Source organism: Oncorhynchus nerka, linkage group LG14, assembly GCF_034236695.1.
Source record: "Oncorhynchus nerka isolate Pitt River linkage group LG14, Oner_Uvic_2.0, whole genome shotgun sequence".
NCBI classification, from domain to species: domain Eukaryota; kingdom Metazoa; phylum Chordata; class Actinopteri; order Salmoniformes; family Salmonidae; genus Oncorhynchus; species Oncorhynchus nerka.
The window spans coordinates 34,347,507-34,374,043 of record NC_088409.1 but is presented as its reverse complement, the minus strand read 5'-3'; the positions used below and the strand labels follow the sequence as shown (position 1 = coordinate 34,374,043).

The 26,537-nt window shown below is 43.8% G+C and overlaps 1 protein-coding gene across 2 annotated transcripts; it reads left to right on the top strand.

Annotated features, from left to right (window-relative positions):
• Positions 1 to 82: 82 nt before the first annotated feature.
• Positions 83 to 22,796, top strand: LOC115140917 (zinc finger-containing ubiquitin peptidase 1-like). 2 transcript variants are annotated; one of them, XM_029679375.2, is made up of 12 exons: positions 83 to 218; positions 524 to 1,173; positions 2,853 to 2,954; positions 8,241 to 8,297; positions 8,564 to 8,671; positions 15,164 to 15,273; positions 15,506 to 15,674; positions 16,000 to 16,188; positions 16,401 to 16,566; positions 18,302 to 18,465; positions 22,175 to 22,401; positions 22,631 to 22,796. In XM_029679375.2, exons 2-12 carry the CDS (start codon positions 561 to 563, stop codon positions 22,676 to 22,678), a joined length of 1,953 nt encoding a protein of 650 aa, XP_029535235.1. In that variant the 5' UTR covers positions 83 to 218; positions 524 to 560; the 3' UTR covers positions 22,679 to 22,796. The 2 variants fall into 2 exon arrangements, with proteins under 2 accessions (XP_029535235.1, XP_029535236.1); XM_029679376.2 differs by lacking the exon at positions 8,564 to 8,671.
• Positions 22,797 to 26,537: the final 3,741 nt, after the last annotated feature.

Here is a 26,537-nt window from a genome sequence, read left to right as displayed (position 1 = left end):
AGTAACCCTCCTTGGATCAACAACCAGTGACGTCAAATCCATCAGCTCAAACTGAAGGAAGAGAAGCCAACAGGGCCAGTAAAGTCAAGTTGTTAGCTAGCGAGCTAGCGTTGCTAAGATGGCATATGAATGAAAAGTGAAACAGAAACACATATATTTTGAAAGTAGTCACATAAGTCAAGCATTAGTACGGCACATCGTCCATATTCTTGAAATCGGTGAGTAATATGATGGTTAGATAGTTAGCAATCTTTCAGCGTTTTGAAGTCATGTTTTAGTCCATAGACTGACATGTTGATTAGCTAGACAAATTCAGAATAAATTATAATAGCCGAGTTAGAATTTGGCTAGCTATCTTAGCTGATAAAGATGGGAGTTGCGTTGTTGCATCTTGGCTGACAAAGGTGGGCATTGCGTTGTTTCGTTATTGGGTATATTTGGCGTAATTTGGATTGATATCCTTCCAGTTAATTCCTATTTATTTACTGACAATTAATGTTATCTTCGTTTATCTTCATTTCAGTGTTAGTGTGACAGCTGAGCACCAGAAACAACAAGCCATGCTGACGTGTGAGATTTGTGGCGAGGAATTGGTGTTGGACAAGGACATGAAGACCCATCTCCTCCTGAGCCACATGGAGAATGACATGGGCTGCCCCCTCTGTTCCTGGTCCGGAGTCACCTACAACGAACTCCGCTTCCACATCAATACCACACACAAAGAGAAGCAGGACCATGACGGAGCAGAGGGTAGAGGTGGTCACAGTCTTGTCAGGCCCAGCTCAAGTCCTACTCCCTCTACCACCATAGTGGACAGTCACTGCAAACAAGCCATTGGTTTGTCTAGGTCTGAGGGTTCTGAAAAAGGAGTAGCCAATGGGAACAGGTTTGACACCATTGGAGGAGGGGTCTCACTCAGGACATCCAATAGCACACTGGAGTCTAAGGAGCGAATGACTGTATCCCCCCAAGCTTTTAGTAGGGGGGAGTCCGGTGGAGGGCGAGCAGTGGCCATTGTTGAACCCACCTCTTCAGTGTCTACGGGCTTTCTGAGATCAGCTCAGGACTCCAGTAGGCCTACTAGCAGACACTGTAATGCTGAGGACTCTGTGGGAGTGGGATCCGCAGAGCACACCACAGTCAAACAGAAGCGTTTCTCCTCCCCACTTAAAGGTTTATTTTAGGGGGTGTTGTTACATCTGTCCTGGTTTGTTGTACTGACTGATATTAGGTGGTTTGTCGTACTGACTGATATTAGGTGGTTTGTCGTACTGACTGAAATGGTTTGTCGTACTGACTGATATTAGTTGTTTTTACTAAATTATATTAGTTTATTTGTTGTACTAATTGATATGATTTGTCGTACTGACTGATATTAGTTGGTTTGTCGTACTGACTGATATTAGATGGTTTGTTGTGCTGACTGATATTAGTTGGTTTGCTGGTACTGACTGATATTAGATGGTTTGTCGTACTGACTGATGATGGGTGGTTTTTCGTACTGACTGATGATGGGTGGTTTTTCGTACTGACTGGTATTAGGAGGTTTGTCATACTGACTGAAATGGTTTGTCGTACTGACTGATATTAGTTGGTTTGTCGTACTGACTGATATTAGGTGGTTTGTCGTACTGACTGATATTAGGTGGTTTGTCGTACTGACTGATATTAGGTGGTTTGTCGTACTGACTGATATTAGGTGGTTTGTCGTACTGACTGATATTAGTTGGTTTGTCGTACTGACTGATATTAGGTGGTTTGATAGCCCATTGATGAACTATCAATGCATCCCATTAACAGTCCATGCTATCTGGTGCTCGCGGGCTCTGCCGCACTTTAATCTGTCTTCAATTGCAACACGTTTTTGTAAACCTCATCAGTTTCTTTTTTGTACTGACTGATATTAGGTTTAGTTGGTTTGTTGTACCGAAGTGGAAGAGAGAGGCCCAACTCAGCGGACAATCTGTCTGTCTTCATCAGGTGGTGGTTTTTGTTGTTTCGCCCACCAAGCAAGAGATTGTCGAATTTAGCCAACAAGAAAATGAATGGCTTATTTTCTACGTGAAGTTGATTTGTAATAGACATTTTGTTATGCTTAAGTTGTTATGAGTGTACTGACATAAGTAGGACACATGACATCATTGTCACTTGAGAACAAACACTATCTCGGAGATGGCTATGCATATTCATGGGATGAGGCTAGCAGCATCTCTCGCATTGAATACAGGCGGTTAACGTCAACAACCCTTGTCGAATATTCAAAAAAGGATTACAATAATCCACCAATCCAAAGAAAAGAGAGGCAGGAGCTAGACAGTCTGCCTTGCCGCTTTGTGGACAACAACTCCCATCGTTAGGGCAGGGAGACGTATATTGTCAGTATATAACCTTTGATTTGAGTAGAGTAGCACTTTACTGATCCCAACTTGGGAAATAGTTTTCACTCAGCATCACTAATAAATTACAAAGAGAATGACAAACGCCTGATAAAAATGAATTAGAAGACACCTAAGAATGCACCTGCATGGTAATAGCCATAAAAGATGGAGACAAGTTTAAGATAAATACTATTGTCTATCCTACGGCTGGGAAACCAGCAATAACGACATTCCTATTAAGAAGGCACCATAAATGAGTCATTTACACTCGTTAAAAAGCCTCATGGCTGTGGGTAAAAATGGCCTTCTGAACTGCTCTGTGGAGCTTCTGGGGAGGATGAATCTGCTACCGAAGCTGCTCCTGTGCGGCATTCAAGTGCTGTGTGGAGTGGGTTGAAAAACTCCTCGCTATGGATTGCATTAGTCTTGTCATCATCCTGTGTCTCATTGTTATGTACTGTGTGTCTTTTGTAGAGAAGCAGTTTTCCTGTCCTATGTGTGCTCTGGTCTGCACAGATGCCTTCATCCTACAGGAACATGTTGAATTGCACTTGCTAGAAGAGAGCCCAGCTGAAGGTACAGTATCTACAGTTAGACCACACAGTTCAGCACAGAACACACTGTGACTGTAGAAACTCATGACAGTCCGAGTCTACACAGTTCAAATCAAATGTATTTATATAGCCCTTCGTACATCAGCTGATATCTCAAAGTGCTGTACAGAAACCCAGCCTAAAACCCCAAACAGCAAGCAATGCAGGTGTAGAAGCACGGTGGCTAGGAAAAACTCCCTAGAAAGGCCAAAACCTAGGAAGACACCTAGAGAGGAACCAGGCTATGTGGGGTGGCCAGTCCTCTTCTGGCTGTGCCGGGTGGAGATTATAACAGAACATGGCCAAGATGTTAAAATGTTCATAAATGACCAGCATGGTCGAATAATAATAAGGCAGAACAGTTGAAACTGGAGCAGCAGCACGGCCAGGTGGACTGGGGACAGCAAGGAGTCATCATGTCAGGTAGTCCTGGGGCATGGTCCTAGGGCTCAGGTCCTCCGAGAGAGAGAAAGAAAGAGCGAAGGAGAGAATTAGAGAACGCACACTTAGATTCACACAGGACACCGAATAGGACAGGAGAAGTACTCCAGATAATACAAACGGACCCTAGCCCCCCGACACAAACTACTGCAGCATAAATACTGGAGGCTGAGACAGGAGGGGTCAGGAGACACTGTGGCCCCATCCGAGGACACCCCCGGACAGGGCCAAACAGGAAGGATATAACCCCACCCACTTTGCCAAAGCACAGCCCCCACACCACTAGAGGGATATATTCAACCACCAACTTACCACCCTGAGACAAGGCTGAGTATAGCCCACAAAGATCTCCGCCATGGCACAACCCAGACAGGATGACCACATCAGTGAATCAACCCACTCAGGTGACGCACCCCTTCCAGGGACGGCATGAGAGAGCCCCAGTAAGCCAGTGACTCAGCCCCTGTGATAGGGTTAGAGGCAGAGAATCCCAGTGGAAAGAGGGGAACCAGCCAGGCAGAGACAGCAAGGGCGGTTCGTTGCTCCAGAGCCTTTCCGTTCACCTTCCCACTCCTGGGCCAGACTACACTCAATCATATGACCCACTGAAGAGATGAGTCTTCAGTAAAGACTTAAAGGTTGAGACCGAGTTTGCGTCTCTGACATGGGTATGCAGACCGTTCCATAAAAATGGAGCTCTATAGGAGAAAGCCCTGCCTCCAGCTGTTTGCTTCGAAATTCTAGGGACAATTAGGAGGCCTGCGTCTTGTGACCGTAGCGTACATGTAGGTATGTACGGCAGGACCAAATCAGAGAGATGGGTAGGAGCAAGCCCATGTAATGCTTTGTAGGTTAGCAGTAAAACCTTGAAATCAGCCCTCGCTTTGACAGGAAGCCAGTGTAGAGAGGCTAGCACTGGAGTAATATGATCAAATTTTTTGGTTCTAGTCAGGATTCTAGCAGCCATATTTAGCACCAACTGAAGTTTATTTAGTGCTTTATCCGGGTAGCCGAAAAGTAGAGCATTGCAGTAGTCTAACCTAGAAGTGCCAAAAGCATGGATTAATTTTTCTGCATCATTTTTGGACAGAAAGTTTCAGATTTTTGCAATGTTACGTAGATGGAAAAAAGCTGTCCTTGAAATGGTCTTGATATGTTCTTCAAAAGAGAGATCAGGCTCCAGAGTAACGCCGAGGTCCTTCACAGTTTTATTTGAGATGACTGTACAACCATTAAGATTAATTGTCAGATTCAACAGAAGATCTCTTTGTTTCTTGGGACCTAGAACAAGCATCTCTGTTTTGTCCAAGTTTAAAAGTAGAAAGTTTGCAGCCATCCACTTCCTTATGTCTGAAACACATGCTTCTAGCAAGGGCACTTTTGGGACTTCACCATGTTTCATTGAAATGTACAGCTGTGTGTCATCCGCATAGCAGTGAAAGTTAACATTATGTTTTCGAATAACATCCCCAAGAGGTAAAATATATAGTGAAAACAATAGTGGTCCTAAAACAGAACCTTGAGGAACACCGAAATTTACAGTTGATTTGTCAGAGGACAAACCATTCACAGAGACAAACTGATATCTTTCCGACAGATAAGATCTAAACCAGGCCAGAACTTGTCCGTGTAAACCAATTTGGGTTTCCAATCTCTCCAAAAGAATGTGGTGATCGATGGTATCAAAAGCAGCACTAAGGTCTAGGAGCACGAGGACAGATGCAGAGCCTCGGTCCGATGCCATTAAAAGGTCATTTACCACCTTCACAAGTGCAGTCTCAGTGCTATGATGGGGTCTAAAACCAGACTGAAGCATTTCGTATACATTGTTTGTCTTCGGGAAGGCAGTAAGTTGCTGCGCAACAGCCTTTTCTAAGATTTTTGAGAGGAATGGAAGATTCGATATAGGCCGATAGTTTTTTATATTTTCTGGGTCAAGGTTTGGCTTTTTCAAGAGAGGCTTTATTACTGCCACTTTTAGTGAGTTTGGTACACATCCGGTGGATAGAGAGCCGTTTATTATGTTCAACATAGGAGGGCTAAGCACAGGAAGCAGCTCTTTCAGTAGTTTATTTGGAATAGGGTCCAGTATGCAGCTTGAAGGTTTAGAGGCCATGATTATTTTCATCATTGTGTCAAGAGATATAGTACTAAAACACTTGAGCGTCTCTCTTGATTCTAGGTCCTGGGAGAGTTGTGCAGACTCAGGACAACTGAGCTTTGAAGGAATACGCAGATTTAAAGAGGCGTCCGTAATTTGCTTTCTAAAAATCATAATCTTTTCCTCAAAGAAGTTCATGAATTTATCACTGCTAAAGTGAAAGTCATCCTCTCTTGAGGAATGCTGCTTTTTAGTTAGCTTTGCGACAGTATCAAAAAGGAATTTCGGATTGTTCTTATTTTCCTCAATTAAGTTAGAAAAATAGGATGATCGAGCAGCAGTAAGGGCTCTTCGGTACTGCACGGTACTGTCTTTCCAAGCTAGTCGGAAGACTTCCAGTTTGGTGTGGCGCCATTTCCGTTCCAATTTTCTGGAAGCTTGCTTCAGAGCTCGGGTATTTTCTGTGGACCAGGGAGCTAGTTTCTTATGAGAAATGTTTTTAGTTTTTAGGGGTGCAACTGCATCTAGGGTATTGCGCAAGGTTAAATTGAGTTCCTCAGTTAGGTGGTTAACTGATTTTTGTCCTCTGGCGTCCTTGGGTAGACAGAGGGAATCTGGAAGGACATCAAGGAATCTTTGTGTTGTCTGTGAATTTATAGCACGATTTTTGATGTTCTTTGGTTGGTGTTTGAGCAGATTATTTGTTGCAATTGCAAACGTAATAAAATAGTGGTCCGATAGTCCAGGATTATGAGGAAAAACATTAAGATCCACAACATTTATTCCATGGGACAAAACTAGGTCCAGCGTATGACTGTGACAGTGAGTGGGTCCAGAGACATGTTGGACAAAACCCACTGAGTCGATGATGGCTCCGAAAGCCTTTTGGAGTGGGTCTGTGGACTTTTCCATGTGAATATTAAAGTCACCAAAGATTAGAATATTATCTGCTATGACTACAAGGTCCGATAGGAATTCAGGGAACTCAGTGAGGAACGCTGTATATGGCCCAGGAGGCCTGTAAACAGTAGCTATAAAAAGTGATTGAGTAGGCTGCATAGAATTCATGACTAGAAGCTCAAAAGACGAAAACGTATTTTTTTTTTTGTAAATTGAAATTTGCTATCGTAAATGTTAGCAACACCTCCGCCTTTGCGGGATGCACGGGGGATATGGTCACTAGTGTAGCCAGGAGGTGAGGCCTCATTTAACACAGTAAATTCATCAGGCTTAAGCCATGTTTCAGTCAGGCCAATCACATCAAGATTATGATCAGTGATTAGTTCATTGACTATAATTGCCTTTGAAGTAAGGGATCTAACATTAAGTAGCCCTATTTTGAGATGTGAGGTATCATGATCTCTTTCAATAATGACAGGAATGGAGGTGGTCTTTATCCTAGTGAGATTGCTAAGGCGAACACCGCCATGTTTAGTTTTGCCCAACCTAGGTCGAGGCACAGACACGGTCTCAATGGTGATAGCTGAGCTGACTACACTGACTGTGCTAGTGGCAGACTCCACTATGCTGGCAGGCTGGCTAACAGCCTGCTGCCTGGCCTGCACCCTATTTCATTGTGGAGCTAGAGGAGTTAGAGCCCTGTCTATGTTGGTAGGTAAGATGAGAGCACCCCTCCAGCTAGGATGGAGTCCGTCACTCCTCAGCAGGTCAGGCTTGGTCCTGTTTGTGGGTGAGTCCCAGAAAGAGGGCCAATTATCTACAAATTCTATCTTTTGGGAGGGGCAGAAAACAGTTTTCAACCAGCGATTGAGTTGTGAGACTCTGCTGTAGAGCTCATCACTCCCCCTAACTGGGAGGGGGCCAGAGACAATTACTCGATGCCGACACATCTTTCTAGCTGATTTACACGCAGAAGCTATGTTGCGCTTGGTGATCTCTGACTGTTTCATCCTAACATCGTTGGTGCCGACGTGGATAACAATATCTCTATACTCTCTACACTCGCCAGTTTTAGCTTTAGCCAGCACCATCTTCAGATTAGCCTTAACGTCGGTAGCCCTGCCCCCTGGTAAACAGTGTATGATCGCTGGATGATTCGTTTTAAGTCTAATACTGCGGGTAATGGAGTCGCCAATGACTAGAGTTTTCAATTTGTCAGAGCTAATGGTGGGAAGCTTCGGCGTCTCAGACCCCGTAACGAGATGAGTAGAGACCAGAGAAGACTCGGCCTCTGACTCCGACTCGCTGCTTAATGGGGAAAACCGGTTGAAAGTTTCTGTCGGCTGAATGAGCGACACCGGTTGAGCATTCCTACAGCATTTCCTTCCAGAAACCGTGAGAAAGTTGTCCGGCTGCGGGGACTGTGCCAGAGGATTTATACTACTCTCTGTATTTACTGGTGGCACAGACGCTGTTTCATCCTTTCCTACACTGAAATTACCCTTGCCTAACGATTGCGTCTGAAGCTGGGCTTGTAGCACAGCTATCCTTGCCGTAAGGCGAGTACAGCGACTGCAATTAGAAGGCATCATGTTAATGTTACTACTTAGCTTCGGCTGTTGGAGGTCCTGACGAATCGTGTCCAGATAAAGCGTCCGGAGTGAAAAAGTTGAGGGAAAAAAAAAAATATATATATATATATATAAACGGTAATTAAAAAGTAAAAACCGTAAAGTTGTCAGGTAGCAAAATAGGCAGACAGAACATGAGGCACAATCCATTGTGTTAAGTCTCTGACTCTGACATAATCTGTATCTGTCTTTTCAGAGGCTGTCCTGGGGGCCACATCATCAACCGAGGCAGCATCATCCAGCAACAGCTCAGGTTTGTCTCATGCTTTTCTTCATAGGAACAAACATAGTTCAACCAAACAGAGGAAGAAGCCTGCCTATGGCAGATCCACAGATGTTGAGGCTCTCACTCTGCCCATGTCTTACTGATTCAGGTATAATACTCCCCAAAAAATCTAAATGAACTTGCAAGAGAGGTTTTATCTCAACAAGAATAACCTGGATGAATAATGATTTAAATACAAATGCCCCGTTGATATCACTTTTAACCGCTGTGTGTGTCCCTGACCTCGTCCTCAGGTGGGAAGAGTTATGAGTGTCCCCTGTGTTCTGTGGTGTGTGGAGACTGCTACTCCCTACAGGAACATGTGGAGCTGCATCTTGACTATGGCACAGTCACTAGTGCAGGTATGGCTTGATTTAAACAATCATATGTGATGGGAACACAGGTTTAATTGGGATTTTGTGTTTACACTTGTGGAAATTGTCCTATAGGGTTGAATTGGAAGTGTATCTTAAGGAAGAAATATGAAAAGCAGATGAATAACCATGGTAGCAGTTGAAGGGGAACAGTTTGGCGATTATGGGGAAATTATTAGACCAAAGGTGAGGACACAACAGTTCACAGACTAAATCCAAACATTAGTGTTGTTTGCATGTGCATTTTACATTTACTTTCGCTGCATTTGTAGATAACGAAATCTGAAAATACTCTGGATACATTCAGTAACATGATAAGGATATTCCTGGAAAATGTGGGCATAGGTGCAACATAAGACAAAATAAATACAAAAGTTTGAGTGAGAGGACTAAGTGGTGTCTCCTAGTGGCCACACACCTCTCCAAAGTGTGCAAATTTCCTAAGTAATTTCAATGCACTTTTGACTCATTGCACGCAGAGTCAGGGTATATGCAACAGTTTGGGCCGCCTGGCTCATTGCGAACTAATTTGCCTGAATTTTACGTAATTATGACATAACATTGAAGGTTATGCAATGCAACAAGAATATTTAGACTTAGGGATGCCACCCGTTAGATAAAATATCGAACGGTTCCGTATTTCACTGAAATAATAAACGTTTTGTTTTCGGAATGATAGTTTCCGGATTCGACAATATTAATGACCAAAGGCTCGTATTTCTGTGTGTTATGTTATAATTAAGTCTATGATTTGTTAGAGCACTCTGACTGAGCGATGGTAGGCAGCAGCAGGCTCTTAAGCATTCATTCAAACAGCACATTCGTGCGTTTTGCCAGCAGCTCTTCGCAAGCACAGCGCTGCCTATCAGCCTAATGGCTGGTGTAACCGATGTGAAATGGCTAGCTAGTTAGCTGGGTGCGCGCTAATAGCGGTTCAAATGTCACTCGCTCTGAGACTTGGAGTAGTTATTCCCCTTGCTCTGCAAGGGCCGTGGCTTTTGTGGAGCGATGAGTAACGCTGCTTCGAGTGTGGCTGTTGTCGATGTGTTCCTGGTTCGAGCCCAGGTAGGGGCGAGGAGAGGGACGGAAGCTATACTGTTACACTGGCAATGCTATAGTGCCTGTAAGAACATCCAATAGTCAAAGGTATATGAAATACAAATGGTATAGAGAGAAATAGTCCTATAAATACTATATTAACGACAACCTAAAACCTCTTACCTTGGTATATTGAAGTCTCATGTTAAAAGTAACCACCAACTATGTTCTCATGTTCTGAGCAAGGAACTCAAACATTAGCTTTTTTACATGGCACATATTGCACTTTTACTTCTCCAACACTTTGTTTTTGCATTATTTAAACCAAATTGAACATGTTTCATTATTTATTTGAGGCGATATTGATTTTTATTGATGTATTATATTAAGTTAAAATAAGTGTTCATCAGCGCCAGCTGTGCCACCAGAGACCCTGGGTTCGCGCCCAGGCTCTGTCGTAACCGGCCGCGACCGGGAGGTCCGTGGGGCAACGCACAATTGGCCTAGCGTCGTCCGGGTTAGGGAGGGCTTGGCCGGTAGGGATATCCTTGTCTCATCGCGCACCAGCGACTCCTGTGGCGGGCCAGGCGCAGAGCGAGCTAACCAAGGTTGCCAGGTGCACGGTGTTTCCTCCGACACATTTGTGCGGCTGGCTTCCGGGTTGGATGCGCGCTGTGTTAAGAAGCAGTGCGGCTTGGTTGTGTATCGGAAGACGCATGACTTTCAACTTTCGTCTCTCCCGAGCCCGTACGGGAGTTGTAGCGATGAGACAAGATAGTAGCTACTAAAACAATTGGATACCATGACATTGGGGAGAAAAAGGGGTAAAATTCAACAACAACAAAAATAATAATAAAAATAAGTGTTCATTCAGTATTGTTGTAATTGTCAAAAAAAACTGCCGATTGATCGGTTTTGGCTTTTTTTTGGGTCCTCGAATAATCGGTATCGGCGTTGAAAAATCATAATCGGTCGACCTCTAACAGAACCCCAGCCTAAATCCCCAAACAGCAAGCAATGCAGGTGTAGAAGCACGGTGGCTAGGAAAAACTCCCTAGAAAGGCCAAAACCTTGGAAGAAACCTAGAGAGGAACCAGGCTATGAGGGGTGGCCAGTCCTCTTCTGGCTGTGCCGGTTGGAGATTATAACAGAACATGGCCAAGATGTTCAAATGTTCATAAATGACCAGCATGGTCAAATAATAATAATCACAGTAGTTGTCAAGGGTGCAGCAAGTCAGCACCTCAGGAGTAAATGTCAGTTGGCTTTTCATAGCCGATCATTAAGAGTATCTCTACCGCTCCTGCTGTCTCTAGAGAGTTGAAAACTGCTACCTGGGACAGATAGCACATCCGGTGAAGAGGTCAGGGGTCCATAGCCGCAGGCAGAACAGTTGAAACTGGAGCAGCAGCACGGCCAGGTGGACTGGGGACAGCAAGGAGTCATCATGCCAGGTAGTCCTGAGGCATGGTCCTAGGGCTCAGGTCCTCGGAGAGAAAGAAAGAGAGAATTAGAGAGAGCATACTTAAATTCACACAGGACACTGGATAAGACAGGAGAAGTTCTCCAGATATAACAGACTGACCCTAGCCCCCCGACACATAAACTACTGCATCATAAATACTGGAGGCTGAGACAGGAGGGGTCAGGAGACACTGTGGCCCCATCCAATGATACCCCCAGACAGGGCCAAACAGGCAGGATATAACCCCACCCACTTTGCCAAAGCACAGCCCCCACACCACTACAGGGATATCTTCAACCACCAACTTACCATCCTGAGACAAGGCCGAGTATAGCCTACAAAGATCTCCGCCATGGCACAACCCAAGGGGGGATACCAACCCAGACAGGAAGATCACGTCAGTGACTCAACCCACTCAAGTGACGCATCCCTCCTAGCGACGGCATGGAAGAGCACCAGTAAGCCAGTGACTCAGCCCCTGTAATAGGGTTAGAGGCAGAGAATCCCAGTGGAGAGAGGGGAACCGGCCAGGCAGAGACAGCAAGGGCGGTTCGTTGCTCCATAGCCTTTCCGTTCACCTTCACACTCCTGAGCCAGACTACACTAAATCATATGACCCACTGAAGAGATGAGTCTTCAGTAAAGACTTAAAGGTTGAGACCGAGTCTGCGTCTCTCGCCCTGCCTCCAGCTGTTTGCTTAGAAATTCTAGGGACAATTAGGAGGCCTGCATCTTGTGACCGTGTAGGTATGTACGGCAGGACCAAATCGGAAGATGGGTAGGCGCAAGCCCATGTAATGTTTTGTAGGTTAGCAGTAAAACCTTGAAATCAGCCTTTGCCTTAAAAGGAATCCAGTGTAGGGAGGCTAGCACTGGAGTAATATGATCACATTTATTGGTTCAAGTCAGGATTCTAGCAGTCGTATTTAGAACTAACTGAAGTTTATTTGGTGCTTTATCCGGGTAGCCGGAAAGTAGAGCATTGCAGTAGTCTAACCTAGAAGTAACAAAAACATGGATACATTTTTCTGCATCATTTTTGGACAGAAAGTTTCAGATTTTTGCAATGTTACGTAGATAGAAAAAAGCTGTCCTTGAAACAGTCTTGATATGTTCGTCAAAAGAGAGATCGGGGTCCAGAGTAACGCCGAGGTCCTTCAGTTTTATTTGAGACGACTGTACAACCATCAACATTAATTGTCAGATTCAACAGAAGATCTCTTTGTTTCTTGGGACCTAGAATAAGCATCTCTGTTTTGTCCGAGTTTAAAAGTATAAAGTTTGCAGCCATCCACTTCCTTATGTCTGAAACACAGGCTTCTAGCGAGGGCAATTTTGGGACTTCACCATGTTTCACTGAAATGTACAGCTGTGTGTCATCCGCATAGCAGTGAAAGTTAACATTATGTTTTCGATTGACATCCCCAAGAGGTAAAAATATATAGTGAAAACAATAGTGGTCCTAAAACGGAACCTTGAGGAACACCGAAATTTACAGTTGATTTGTCAGAGGACAAACCATTCACAGAGACAAACTGATATCTTTCCGACAGATAAGATCTAAACCAGGCCAGAACTTGTCTGTTGTAGACCAATTTGGGTTTCCAATCTCTCCAAAAGAATGTGGTGATCGATGGTATCAAAAGCAGGACTAAGGTCTAGGAGCATGAGGACAGATGCAGAGCCTCGGTCTGACGCCATTAAAAGGTAATTTACCACTTTCACAAGTGCAGTCTCAGTGCTATGATGGGGTCTTAAACCAGACTGAAGTATTTCGTATACATTGTTTGTCTTCAGGAAGGCAGTGAGTTGCTGCGCAACAGCTTTTTCTAAAATTTTTGAGAGGAATGGAAGAGTCGACAGGCCGATTAGTTTTTTATATTTTCTGGGTCAAGGTTGGGCTTTTTCAAGAGAGGCTTTATTACTGCCACTTTTAGTGAGTTTGGTACACATCCGGTGGATAGAGAGCCGTTTATTATGTTCAACATAGGAGGGCTAAGCACAGGAAGCAGCTCTTTCAGTAGTTTATTTGGAATAGGGTCCAGTATTTCGGATTGTTCTTATTTTCCTCAATTAAGTTGGAAAAATAGGATGATCGAGCAGCAGTAAGGGCTCTTCGATACTGCATGGTAATGTCTTTCCAAGCTAGTCAGAAGACTTCCAGTTTGGTGTGGCGCCATTTCCATTCCAATTTTCTGGAAGCTCGGGTATTTTCTGTATACCAGGGAGCTAGTTTCTTATGACAAATGTTTTTAGTTTTTAGGGGTGCAACTGCATCTAGTGTATTGCGCAAGTTTAAATTGCGCAATAATCCGTTAGGTGGTTAACTGATTTTTGTCCTCTTGACGTCCTTGGGTAGGCAGAGGGAGTCTGGAAGGTCATCAAGGAATCTTTAGGTTGTCTGAGAATTTATAGCACGACTTTTGATGCTCCTTGGTTGGGGTTTGAGCAGATTATTTGATGCGATGGCAAACATAATAAAATGGTGGTCCGATAGTCCAGGATTATGAGGAAAAACATTAAGATCCACAACATTTATTCCATGGGACAAAACTAGGTCCATAGTATGACTGTGACAGTGAGTAGGTCCAGAGACATGTTGGACAAAACCCACTGAGTCGATGATGGCTCCGAAAGCCTTTTGGAGTGGGTCTGTGGACTTTTCCATGTGAATATTAAAATCACCAAAAATGTGAATATTATCTGCTATGACTACAAGGTCGGATAGGAATTCAGGGAACTCAGTGAGTAACGCTGTATATATGGCCCAGGAGGCCTGTAAACAGTAACCAACATTGTTGGTGCCGACGTGGATAACAATATCCCTATACTCTCGACACTCGCCAGTTTTAGCTTTAGCCAGCACCATCTTCAGATTAGCCTTAACGTCGGTAGCCTTGCCCCCCCCTGGTAAACAGTAGAGATATACTTCTCAGGTAAACAAATACCCGGATCGCTGGATGATTCGTTTTATGTCTAATACTGCGGGTAATGGAGTCGCCAATGACTAGTGTTTTCAATTTGTCAGAGCTAATGCTGGGAGGCTTCGGCATCTCAGACCCCGTAACAGGAAGAGTAGAGACCAGAGAAGGCTCGGCCTCAGACTCCGACTCGCTGCTTAATGGGGAAAACCTGTTGAAAGTTTCTGTCGGCTGAATGAGCGACACCGGTTGAGCATTCCTACAGCATTTCCCTCCAGAAACCATGAGAAAGTTGTCAGGCTGCGGGGACCATGTGAAGGGATTTCTACTACTATCTGTACTTACTGGTGGCACAGACGCTGTTTCATCCTTTCGTACACTGAAATGACCCTTGCCTAACGATTGTGTCTGAAGCTGGGCTTGCAGCACAGCTATCCTCGCCGTAAGGTTCTCCTCTATATTATGAGAACAGCGACTGCAATTAGAAGGCATCGTGTTAATGTTACTACTTAGCTTCGGCTGGTGGTCGTCCTGACGAACCACGTCCAGGTAAAGCGTCCGGGTGAAAAAGTTGAATGAAAAAAAGTTGAGTGAGGGAAAAACTAAAAATATAAACGGTAATTAAAAAGTAAAAACCGTAAAGTTGTCAGGTAGCAAAGTAAGGTTGGCAACAAAACGCACAGCAACACGTAAACAAGTCTGCAAGTTGTGCTTCCAACATGTTTTATCTCCTGCTTAGATGTAGCCATGTTATAACAACGGGTCTCGGTAGAGATAGAGGATGGTGTAGTACCCCGTATTTGATTTGCACATGCAGCCAGCTCCTGAAGTTGCAATATAATGATGTGTAATTTGTCCTTTGTGTGATCGGTTTTGAACTATGAATTTCCCTCTGGGGACTATAAAGTTTGAACTGAACGGAACTTATACAACCTGCCAGCACATGCCGCTGAGCTCTCACATGCAGCTGTCTTCACATCAGTTTTGTGACTACAAGATTGATTCCCATGGTGTGTTAGAGAGAGGGAATTGTGACTGACCCTGTGTGTGTTGCAGTGAGCCCTAACTCAGACCTGAGGCTGGCCAGACGGCTGCAGGAGGAGGAGAAGCAGAGGAGGAAGGAGCAGGAGGCCAAGAGGGAGGCAGAGGAGTTCAAGAAGCTGCAGGTTCTTATAAAGCACAACCATAATAACACTGGAGTAGTGGATTTGACCTTGCTGCATGATGCACCATTTGACTCGTCTGTGCTTTGTCACAGGGCTTATGTAGGAAGTGTGTGGTTTATTTGTGTTTCTGCACGTCAGCCAACATGATTTCCAGTATATGTGTGTCTGCTTATGTATGCTGAGTGTGGTGGTGACCTCACCCTGACCCCTTGTTGTGTGTGTGTGTGTTTAGAGGCAGTTTGGTGTGGATGGGAGAGGGGGCTACCGCAAACAAATGGAGAGGACCATGGAGAAAGCCGTGTCTCGAGGTGTCATGGTGCCTGCTGACTTCCACAACAAGAGAGCAGAGATGATGGAGGCTCTGGCCTCAGGGGTCGACGATGGCAGGACCAGAACGCAGGGTGTGTGTGATTAAATTTCTTACCCGGATCTTGACTAACATAGCTCCCTCATTATTTACTATGTTCTCAAACTGAGTTGTTTAGATCACATCACGTTATCTGTTTATACAGATGTCTATCTACCATCTCTCAGGAAATTAAACCCTGTTTTACAAATGTTTTTCCTTCATTTTATTTAGCCTACTTTTATTTAGCCTGTCATTAATAACTGTCTTCTTTCAATTGAGGGGGGGGGGGTGCCATCTCCACCTTAGCCCCCCCCCCTTTCTCTTTCTCTCTGTCTTTGTCATTCTCTTTGTTTATTGTATTCCTCTCATTCTGTCAGGTGTGCTGGGTGCTCTGTATGTTTACTACCAGAGGGAGGTCAGAGACTGTGTCCACGTGTGGCTGAGTGCTGACACAGACCACTTCTGCTCTTCAGAGGGGGATAAGGGCTGGGGATGTGGCTACAGAAACTTCCAGATGCTCCTGTCTTCTCTGAAAAGAATGGAGCCCTACACTACCTGTCTCTCAGGTACACAGAGACAGAGACACATATTCCAAAACCTCACATTCCACAATTGTTTACCATTCTCTCAAATCCAGTAGCTGTCTGGATCACTTAATGAAACAGTTGAATGCAGCCCTCTCAAAAAGCCTTTTTACCATGTCATCTCCTAAACTAACTTTCTCTTAAATCTTCTATCATGGCATCTTTTCCTTGCCCCCCTCTCCCTCCTCACCCAGAGGGGTCAGTACCCAGCATCCCCCGGGTGCAGGTGTTGATAGAGGGGGCGTGGCGGGAGGGGTTAGACCCACAGGGTGCCACCCACTTTAACCAGCGACTACAGGGCACGCGGGCCTGGATAGGAGCTACGGAGATCTACGCTCTCTGCACCTCCCTCAGAGTCAGGTTAGAGCCCAGAGAGTCACACACAGAACGATAACATACTACACGCATTAGAACATAACACATTTGTGTAGCCAGCTATATTTGAATTAGATACACCTGAATGGACACACAGACCTGAGTATACAAAATAAAAAGAATACCTACTCTTTCCATGACATGGACTGACCAGGTGAAAGCTATGATCCCTTATGGATGTCACTTGTTAAATCCACTTCAATCAGTGTAGATGAAGGGGAGGAGACAGGTTAAAGAAGGATTGTTAAGACTCGAGGCAGTTAAGACATGGATTGTGTGTGAGTGCCATTCAGCGGGGGAATGGGCAAGACAAAATATTGAATTGCCTTTGAATGGGGTATTGTAGTAGGTGCCAGGAACACCGGCATGTGTCAAGAAATGCAATGCTGCTGGCTTTTTCACACTCAACAGTTTCCTGTATGTACAGTTGAAGTCGGAGGTTTACATACACCTTAGCCAAAAACATTTAAACTCAGTTTTTCACAATTCCTGACATTTAATCCTACAAAATATTCTCTGTTTTAGGTCAGTTAGAATCACCACTTTATTTTAAGAATGTGAAATGTCAGAATAATAGTAGAGAGAATTATTTATTTCAGCTTTTATTTCATTCATCATATTTCCAGTGGGTCAGAAGTTTACATGCACTCAATTAGTATTTGGTAGCATTGCCTTTAAATTGTTTAACTTGGGTCAAACGTTTCAGGTAGCCTTCCACAAGCTTCACACAGGCCTCCTTGCTCGCACACACTTTTTCAGTTGTGCCCACAAATTTTCTATGGGATTGAGGTCAGGGCTTTGTGATGGCCACTCCAATACCTGACTTTGTTGTCCTTAAGCCATTTTGCCACAACTTTGGAAGTATGCTTGGGGTCATTGTTCATTTGGAAGACCCATCTGTGACCAAGATTTAACTTCCTGACTGATGTCTTGCGATGTTGCTACAATATATCCACATCATTTTCCTTCCTCATGACGCCATCTATTTTGTGAAGTGCACCAGTCCCTCCTGTAGCAAAGCACCCCCACAACATGATGGTGTTATTCGGCTTGCAAGCCTCCCCCTTTTTCCTCCAAACACAATGATGGTCATTATGGCCAAACAATTCTATTTTTGTTTCATCACACCAGAGGACATTTCTCCAAAAAGTATGATCTTTATCCCCATTTGCAGTTGCAATCCGTAGTCTTGCTTTTTTATGGCGGTTTTGGAGCAGCCGCTTCTTCCTTGCTGAGTGGCCTTTCAGGTTATGTCAATATAGGACTCGTTTTACTGTGGATATAGATACTTTTGTACCTGTTTCCTCCAGCATCTTCACAAGGTCATTTGCTGCTGTTCTAGGATTGATTTGCACTTTTCGCACCAAGTACATTCATCTCTAGGAGACAGAACGCGTTTCCTTCCTGAGCAGTATGACGGCTGCGTGGTCTCATGGTGTTTATACTTGCGTACTATTGTTTGTACAGATGAACGTGGTACCTTCAGGCGTTTGGAAATTGCTCCCAAGGATGAACCAGACTTGTGGAGGTCTACAATTTTTAGAGTCCATGCCCTAGCGAATTGAAGCTGTTCTGAGGGAGAAGGGGGGTGGCTCAATATTAGGTGTTCCTAATGTGTTTTGTATACTCAGTGTACACACACACAGAGTCACTATAGAATGTACATGGTTGAAAATGGAGTCTGTTCTCAGTCAGTTACCTCTAACCTGTGTCCCCACAGTGCCCGTGTTCTAGACTTCCACCAGCCCACGGGCCCAGGGGACACCCACCCCCGCCTCTTTGACTGGGTGAAGCAGTACTTCTCTCAGACTGGCGCCAGTGGCGCCAGACTACCGCCCCGGGTGGTGCAGACCACACAGCCGCCCCTCTACCTCCAGCACCAAGGTAGTCTTAACATGGGTTTAGTGGATTGGATGGATTAGGTGATGATGGGTTACTGATATCCAATGTAGAATTTGTTTATGGCGTGTGTCTACTTTATGTTTTCTTGTGTGTCGTTTAGTGCTGAGTGATTAGTGCTTTTTGAAGTCTGTTGTGTTTTGGTTCGATCATTCAAAAATAATCACGGATTTCGATTTCGATATTTTTTATATTACTTTTTTATATTAAATGCACTATACATTTTGTGGGTTGAATGCTGCAACAACACATCATAAAACAATAAAAGTCCCATGATGGTAGTGACTGCCCATTACTGCTTATCACTTAACTATCACTTATTCACATTTAATCAAATATTTCAGTTATTGTGTATATTACATTTGTTTAAATTGATGACTTTATTATTTCATTCTAAGTCATCTCGATAGAGCTGCTGCCTATGCTGTCTGCCAAAATCACTATTTTAGTGGTTCTTCAAAGTATATAAGACATACTTTAATGACTGCTGAATAGCAACTATCAATCACTTAGATCATGTATTTTCAGGTAGAGATACCTCTCGAAGTAACTGCTTTCTATCTCACTCGATCACGCGTGCTCCACACAGACCGGACAAGTAGGCGGGCGCGCAATGGATTATAGTCATTGTAGTTAATTACCATGTCTGCTCCACACAGACCGGACAAGTAGGTGGGCGTGCAGTGGATTATAGACATTGTAGTTAATTACCATGTCTGCTCCACACAGACCGGACTAGTAGGTGGGCATGCAGTGGATTATAGTCATTGTAGTTAATTACCATGTCTGCTCCACACAGACCGGACAAGTAAGTGGGCGCGCAGTGGATTATAGACATTGTAGTTAATTACCATGTCTGCTCCACACAGACCGGACAAGTAGGTGGGCGCGCAGTGGATTATAGACATTGTAGTTAATTACCATGTCTGCTCCACACAGACTGGACAAGTAGGTGGGCGTGCAGTGGATTATAGACATTGTAGTTAATTACCATGTCTGCTCCACACAGACTGGACAAGTAGGTGGGCATGCAGTGGATTATAGTCATTGTAGTTAATTACCATGTCTGCTCCACACAGACCGGACAAGTAGGTGGGCGTGCAGTGGATTATAGACATTGTAGTTAATTACCACGTTTTCTGCATTTAACTATGTTGAAAAATGACCTGGTGGAAGCTTAAACTCCCCACTACATCACACAGTTTGGGCTTGATCTGATTTATCGCTAGAGAAACTGCACATCGAGCTCACAGAACAGAAACGAATGAAATGGAATTAAAATAACTGAATCTATGTCGGTCAATTAGTTGATTAAAAACTGAAATGTTGGTTAATCGCTCAGTACTAGTGTGTTTGAGATTTTGTTTTGTCTGTGTGTACAGTCGTGGCCAAAAGTTTTGAGAATGACACAAATATTAATTTTCACAAAGTCTGCTGCCTCAGTTTGTATGATGGCAATTTGCATATACTCCAGAATGTTATGAAGAGTGATCAAATGAATTGCAAAATTATTATTTGCCATGCAAATGAACTGAATCCTCCCCCAAAACATTTCCACTGCATTTCAGCCCTGCCACAAAAGGACCAGCTGACATCATGTCAGTGATTCTCTCGTTAACACAGGTGTGAATGTTGACGAGGACAAGGCTGGAGATCACTCTGTCATGCTGATTGAGTTCGAATAACAGACTGGAAGCTTCAAAAGGAGGGTGGTTCTTGGAATCATTGTTCTTCCCCTGCCAACCATGGTTACCTGCAAGGAAAGACGTGCCATCATCATTGCTTTGCACAAAAAGGGCTTCACAGGCAAGGATATTGCTGCCAGTAAGATTACACCTAAATCAACTATTTATCAGATCATCAAAAACTTCAAGGAGAGCGGTTCAATTGTTGTGAAGAAGGCTTCATGGTGCCCTAGGAAGTCCAGCAAGCGCCAAGACTGTCTCCTAAAGTTGATTCAGCTGCAGGATCGGGGACCACCTGTGCAGAGCTTGCTCAGGAATGGCAGCAGGCAGGTGTGAGTGCATCTGCACGCACAGTGAGGCGAAGACTTTTGGAGGATGGCCTGGTGTCAAGAAGGGCAGCAAAGAAGCCACTTCTCTCCAGGAAAAACATCAGGGACAGACTGATATTCTGCAAAATGTACAGGGATTGGACTGCTGAGGACTGGGGTAAAGTAATTTTCTCTGATGAATCCTCTTTCCGATTGTTTGGGACATCTGGAAAAAAACTTGTCCGGAGAAGACAAGGTGAGCGCTACCATCGATCCTGTGTCATGCCAACAGTAAAGCATCCTGAGACCATTCATGTGTGGGGTTTCTTCTCAGCCAAGGGAGTGGGCTCACTCACAATTTTGTCTATGAACATAGCCATGAATAAAGAATGGTACCAACACATCTCGAGAGCAACTTCTCCCAACCATTCAGGAACAGTTTGGTGACGAACAATGTATTTTCCAGCATGATGGAGCACCTTGCCATAAGACAAAAGTGATAACTAAGTGGCTCGGGGAACAAAACATCAATATTTTGGGTCTATGGCCAGGAAACTCACCAGACCTTAATCCCATTAAGAACTTGTGGTCAATCCTCAAGAGGCGGGTGGACAAACAAAAACCCACAAATTCTGACAAACTCCAAGCATTGACTATGCAGGAATAGGTTGTCATCAGTCAGGATGTGGCCCAGAAGTTAATTGACAGCATGCCAGGGTGGATTGCAAAGGTCTTGAAAAAGAAGGGTCAACACTGCAAGTATTGACTCTTTGCATCAACTTCATGTAATTGTCAATAAAAGCCATTGACAAATATGAAATACTTGTAATTATATTTCAGTATTCCATAGTAACATCTGACAAAAATATCTAAAGACACTGAAGCAGCAAACCTTGTGGAAATTAATATTTGTGTCATTCTCAAAACATTTGGCCACGACTGTACATCTGGTGTCTACGTTATCTCTAAAGCCGTGTTCACATTGGCAGTTTGAAGTGACTCAAATCCTATTTATTTGCATATCCGATTCCGATTCAAATCTGTTCTGTTTCCTGCGGTCATAGGTGTTTTTAAAGTCCGATACAAATCTGATTCCCGGCCGTGTGACTTGTGTGAATGGTCAAACCAGATTTATTTTCCCTCAAGTGTTAGTTTTTTTAGACTTTTTTTGCATATCTTGTTGGTTGCTAGCTACTCCGTTGACAGTTTGACAAGAACATGTGGTAGTAACTTGCTTGTTAATTGTTTACAAACAAATGAGTGAATATGCTAGAAAGCTAAACTGCTAGCTAGTTGACTGCTGTGGCTATCCAGATGATTCCATTTGAAAGTTGGATCATCTTATCCTTTTGAGGCTTTAAGTGTTCTTACACTATGATTTTTGAACATACAAAGCAACTGGGGAAACATCCATGGCAGGCATTGTTATTACCTTGATACATAACTTCTGAGTGATGGGAAGCATGAGCACCACCACCAATCAGCCTACAGCACTGTGCACACACCCGTTGTTACTATGATAACTAGCATAGCCATGTCAGCAAATGAATGCTATCTGAACACACACAAATCCGATTTGGTCACTTGTAACATGCTGTGTGGAAAGTCAGTAGTCCAAAATGCATTTGAAAAACAAAACTGATTTGCAGTGTGAACAAGGCTTTAGTGTGTTTCCTCCATGTCTTCTATCGACATCCTCAGGCCATAGCCGCTCTATAGTAGGAGTGGAACAGAAGAAGAATGGCAGCCTGTGCCTGTTGCTCCTGGACCCTGGCTGTTCACCTGGAGATGTGAGGAAACTGCTGAGCCAAGATGGCTCCACTGTTGGCACAGCTGTCCGCCGCCTGAGGAAGTTCTCTGGCAACCTGAAACATAGGCAGTACCAGGTTGTGGTTGTAGATGGCGTGCTCTCCCCCGAGGAGAAACAGGTGAGTCCGAGTGGCTCTTAACTGCATACAGGTACAGTATTTGGTCATCTGGATGGTGTTCCGTAAGGATAAAACCCTTTGAAATGAAGTGAAACAGGGAGGTTGTACCTGAAATTCTCCAATAAGAACACAGGTTTTGACTTTAAATTGTGAAGTGTTTTGCTATGATGTGCACTGAACTGGGAATCAACTATTCGATTTCGATATTGATTAGTTTTTTGTTTGTCAGACTCGCGTTCTCAACTCAAGAACACTGCAAGCCGAGAGGATCCCTTGATGCTGGAATGCAGTTGTCGCATTCATTTTACTGTGAATGTAAATTTGTAACTGTCAAAAACATTTCATGTTGAATTTTCTTTGACATTTTATTAAGGTAATAAATGATGTATTTTTAATATCGCCTTTTTCTCTGTTCTGTTCAAATCCTCAACATATTCCTGTGTGTAGAATTGGGACCTTGTAGAAGTCGTAAGGACACACTGAGAATGGAACATCTATTCATATATTTATTGAACTACCAGAAATGACTGTAACCAAACATTGTAGATTACTGGTAAATGACAAGAATTAACTGTTAAAAAAATAAAATGTTAAAAAACACACACACATTAAGTTTGGGGTCACTTAGAAATGTCCTTGTTTTTGAAAGAAAAGCACATTTTTTGTCCATTAAAATAACATCAAATTGATCAGAAATACAGTGTAGACATTGTTAATGTTGTAAATGACTATTGTAGCTGGAAACGGATGATTTTTAATGAAATATCTGCAAAGGGACCAGGACGACTGATCCGTGTAAAGGAAGGAATGAATGGGGCCATGTATTGTGAAATTTTGAGTGAAAACCTCCTTCCATCAGCAAGGTCATTGAAGATGAAACGTGGCTGGGTTTTTCAGCATGACAATGATCCCAAACACACCGCCCGGGCAACGAAGGAGTGGCTTCGTAAGAAGCATTTCAAGGTCCTGGAGTGGCCTAGCCAGTCTCCAGATCTCAACCCCATAGAAAATCTTTGGAGGGAGTTGAAACTCCGTGTTGCCCAGCAACAGCCCCAAAACATCACTACTCTAGAGGAGATCTGCATGGAGGAATGGGCCAAAATACCAGCAACAGTGTGTGAAAACCTTGTGAAGACTTACAGCAAACGTTTGACCTCTGTCATTGCCAACAAAGGGTATATAACAAATTATTGAGATAAACTTTTGTTATTGACCAAATACTTATTTTCCATAATTTGCAAATAAATTCATTAAAAATCCTACAATGTGATGTTCTGGAATTTTCTTTCTCATTTTGTCTGTCATAGTTGAAGTGTACCTATGTTGAAAATTACAGGCCTCTCTCATCTTTTTAAGTGGGAGAACTTGCACAATTGGTGGCTGACTAAATACTTTTTTGCCCCACTATATATATATATATATTTATGTAATAAACTCATCAAAAAAAGAAACGTCCCTTTTTCAGGACCCTGTCTTTCAAAGATAATTTGTAAAAATCCAAATAACTTCACAGATCTTCATTGTAAAGGGTTTAAACATTGTTAGCCATGCTTGTTCAATGAACCATAAACAATTAATGAGCATGCACCTGTGGGGCGGTCGTTAAGACACTAACAGCTTACAGACGGTAGGCAATTAAGGTCACAGTTATGAAAACTTAGGACACTAAAGAGGCCTTTCTACTGACTCTGAAAAACACAAAAAGAAAGATGCCCAGGGTCCCTGCTCATCTGTGTGAATGTGCCTTAGGCATGCTGCAAGGAGGCATGAGGACTGCAGATGTCGCCAGGGCAATAAATTGCCATGGCAACAGCTGATCATCCTCGCAGTGGCAGATCACGTGTAACACCTGCACAAGATCGGTACATCCGAACATCACACCTACGGGACAGGTACAGGATGGCAACAGCAACTGCCCGAGTTACACCAGGAACACACAATCCCTCCATCAGTGCTCAGACTGTCCGCAATAGGCTGAGAGAGGATGGACTGAGTGCTTGTAGGCCCGTTGTCAGGCAGGTTCTCACCAGACATCATGGGCACAAACCCACCGTCGCTGGACCAGACAGGACTGGCAAAAAGTGCTCTTCACTGGATTCGTGGTTTTGTTTCACCAGTGGTGATGGTCGGTTTCACGTTTATTGTCGAAAGGATTGAGCGTTACACCGAGGCCTGTCCTCTAGAGCGGGATCGATTTGGAGGTGGTCTTTCATGGTCTGGGGCGGTGTGTTACAGCATCATCGGACTGAGCTTTTTGTCATTGCAGGCAATCTCAACGCTGAGTGTTACAGGGAAAACATCCTCATGTGGTACCCTTCCTGCAGGCTCATCCTGACATGACCTTCCAGCATGACAATGCCACCAGCCATACTGCTCATTCTGTGCTTGATTTCCTGCAAGACAGGAATGTCAGTGTTCTGCCATGGCCAGTAATGAGCCAGGATCTCAATCCCGTTTAGCACATCTGGGACCTGTTGGATCGGAGAGTGAGGGCTAGGGCCATTCCCCCCAGAAACGTCCAGGGACTTGCAGGTGCCTTGTTGGAAGAGTGGGGTGACATCTCACAGCAAGAGCTGGCAAATCTGGTGCAGTCCATGAGGAGTAGATGCACTGCAGTACTTAATGCAGCTGGTGGCCACACCAGATACTGACTGTTACTTTTGATTTTGACCCTCCCATTTATTCAGGGACACATTATTCCATTTATGTTAGTCACGCCTATGTCAAGTCTGTGGAACTTGTTCAGTTCATGTCTGTTGTTGAATCTTATGTTCATACAAATATTTACACATGTTAAGTTTGCTGAAAATTAACACAGTTGACATTAAGGGGACATTTATTTTTTGCTGAGTTTATATATATATATATATATATATACACACACACACACACAAACATAAACGGAGTGCATTCATGGAGAGACACGCCTGGTGCATCTTTGTCCCACAGTCTTTCACTAGAAGTAGGAATAGACCAGCCCCTCCTCATGTATTGTCAAATCAGAAAACAAGACCAAGTAGTTCTCCCCTTTCTCAAACATGAGTCAGGTTACATGGGGAGACATCGAGACCACTGATGATTTAGTGTTGAGTCACACTTTAACCTTCTGTCCTGTTCCAATTGAGGAGGAACATTCCGCAACCTCAGCTTTTATCTTCTTACAGTATCTGGGGGCTGGGGCCCTCTAGGTACGTGCGGCTTCGGTGGAACCGATACACACACATACACTGACATTCACTCACACACACATATACTCTCTCACAAACACAGATGACACACACCCTCCTGGCAAGTCACCTGGCAACACGATCACTACGGTGAGAATAGGACAGATAAATAAATAAAAAGTTGCTGGTGAAAAGGACATTCTGTAATACATATTATTCCCAGGCCACCGACTGGAATGCTCTAATTACTATTGAACTGTTAGGACCGCAGTCTGTGGGTTGGTTGGAGGAACTTCTTTGGTACATTCTTTCCTCCAAACCTCTGTCCTGATTCCTGTCCATGCCCTCTCAGCAATGTGACAGCTCACTGATAACTGACAGATGTGTGGATTGCGACTACGTATGTCCTTATCAGTTCTACAGAGAATAAATATGTATTGGACATATTACTGTCATATTCGAGACATTTCACGAACTGGTGAAAGGTTATGCTTTGTTGCCCTCTCACAAAATATGAATCCATCAGAAGTATTAGGGTCCATGCATGACAGGGCCTGGCCAGAAAACGTGGAGAAATTACATTTGCCATTGACAATCACCATTTTTTATTTAGTTTAATAAAATATATCAACGCAAAACGTTAAAAAGAGGGGGAAAGTTCTGTATTTTAGACCGATTTGCCTCATGATTTGTCAACTCAAAGACAAGATCTCTTCCAGTCACACTGGAGCGCTGCTACAGGCTCTTTACATGCCTTATTAACCAATCAGGGTCACAGAAATCGCAGGTCACGCGGGCTGTGCACAATGCACAAAGTTTAAGGCAGTCTCCACTTTCCGCTGGTATTTATTTAGCAAGCCTGATAACACATCACACCAGACAGACACAAAAAGAACTCCTCCGTAAATGTATCAGCTTATGCACTTAAACATTAGCGACCTGACATGCTGTATTGCATGGAAACAATAT

What these genes read in the sequence shown, in the direction of transcription:
- LOC115140917 (XM_029679375.2), top strand. Translation starts at nt 561, where the DNA reads ATGCTGACGTGTGAGATTTGTGGCGAGGAATTGGTGTTGGACAAGGAC. An exon ending in CTACACTACCTGTCTCTCAG is followed by an intron (nt 16,189 to 16,400) that starts GTACACAGAGAC and finishes CTCCTCACCCAG; the next exon opens with AGGGGTCAGTACCCAGCATC. An exon ending in CCTCTACCTCCAGCACCAAG is followed by an intron (nt 18,466 to 22,174) that starts GTAGTCTTAACA and finishes CGACATCCTCAG; the next exon opens with GCCATAGCCGCTCTATAGTA.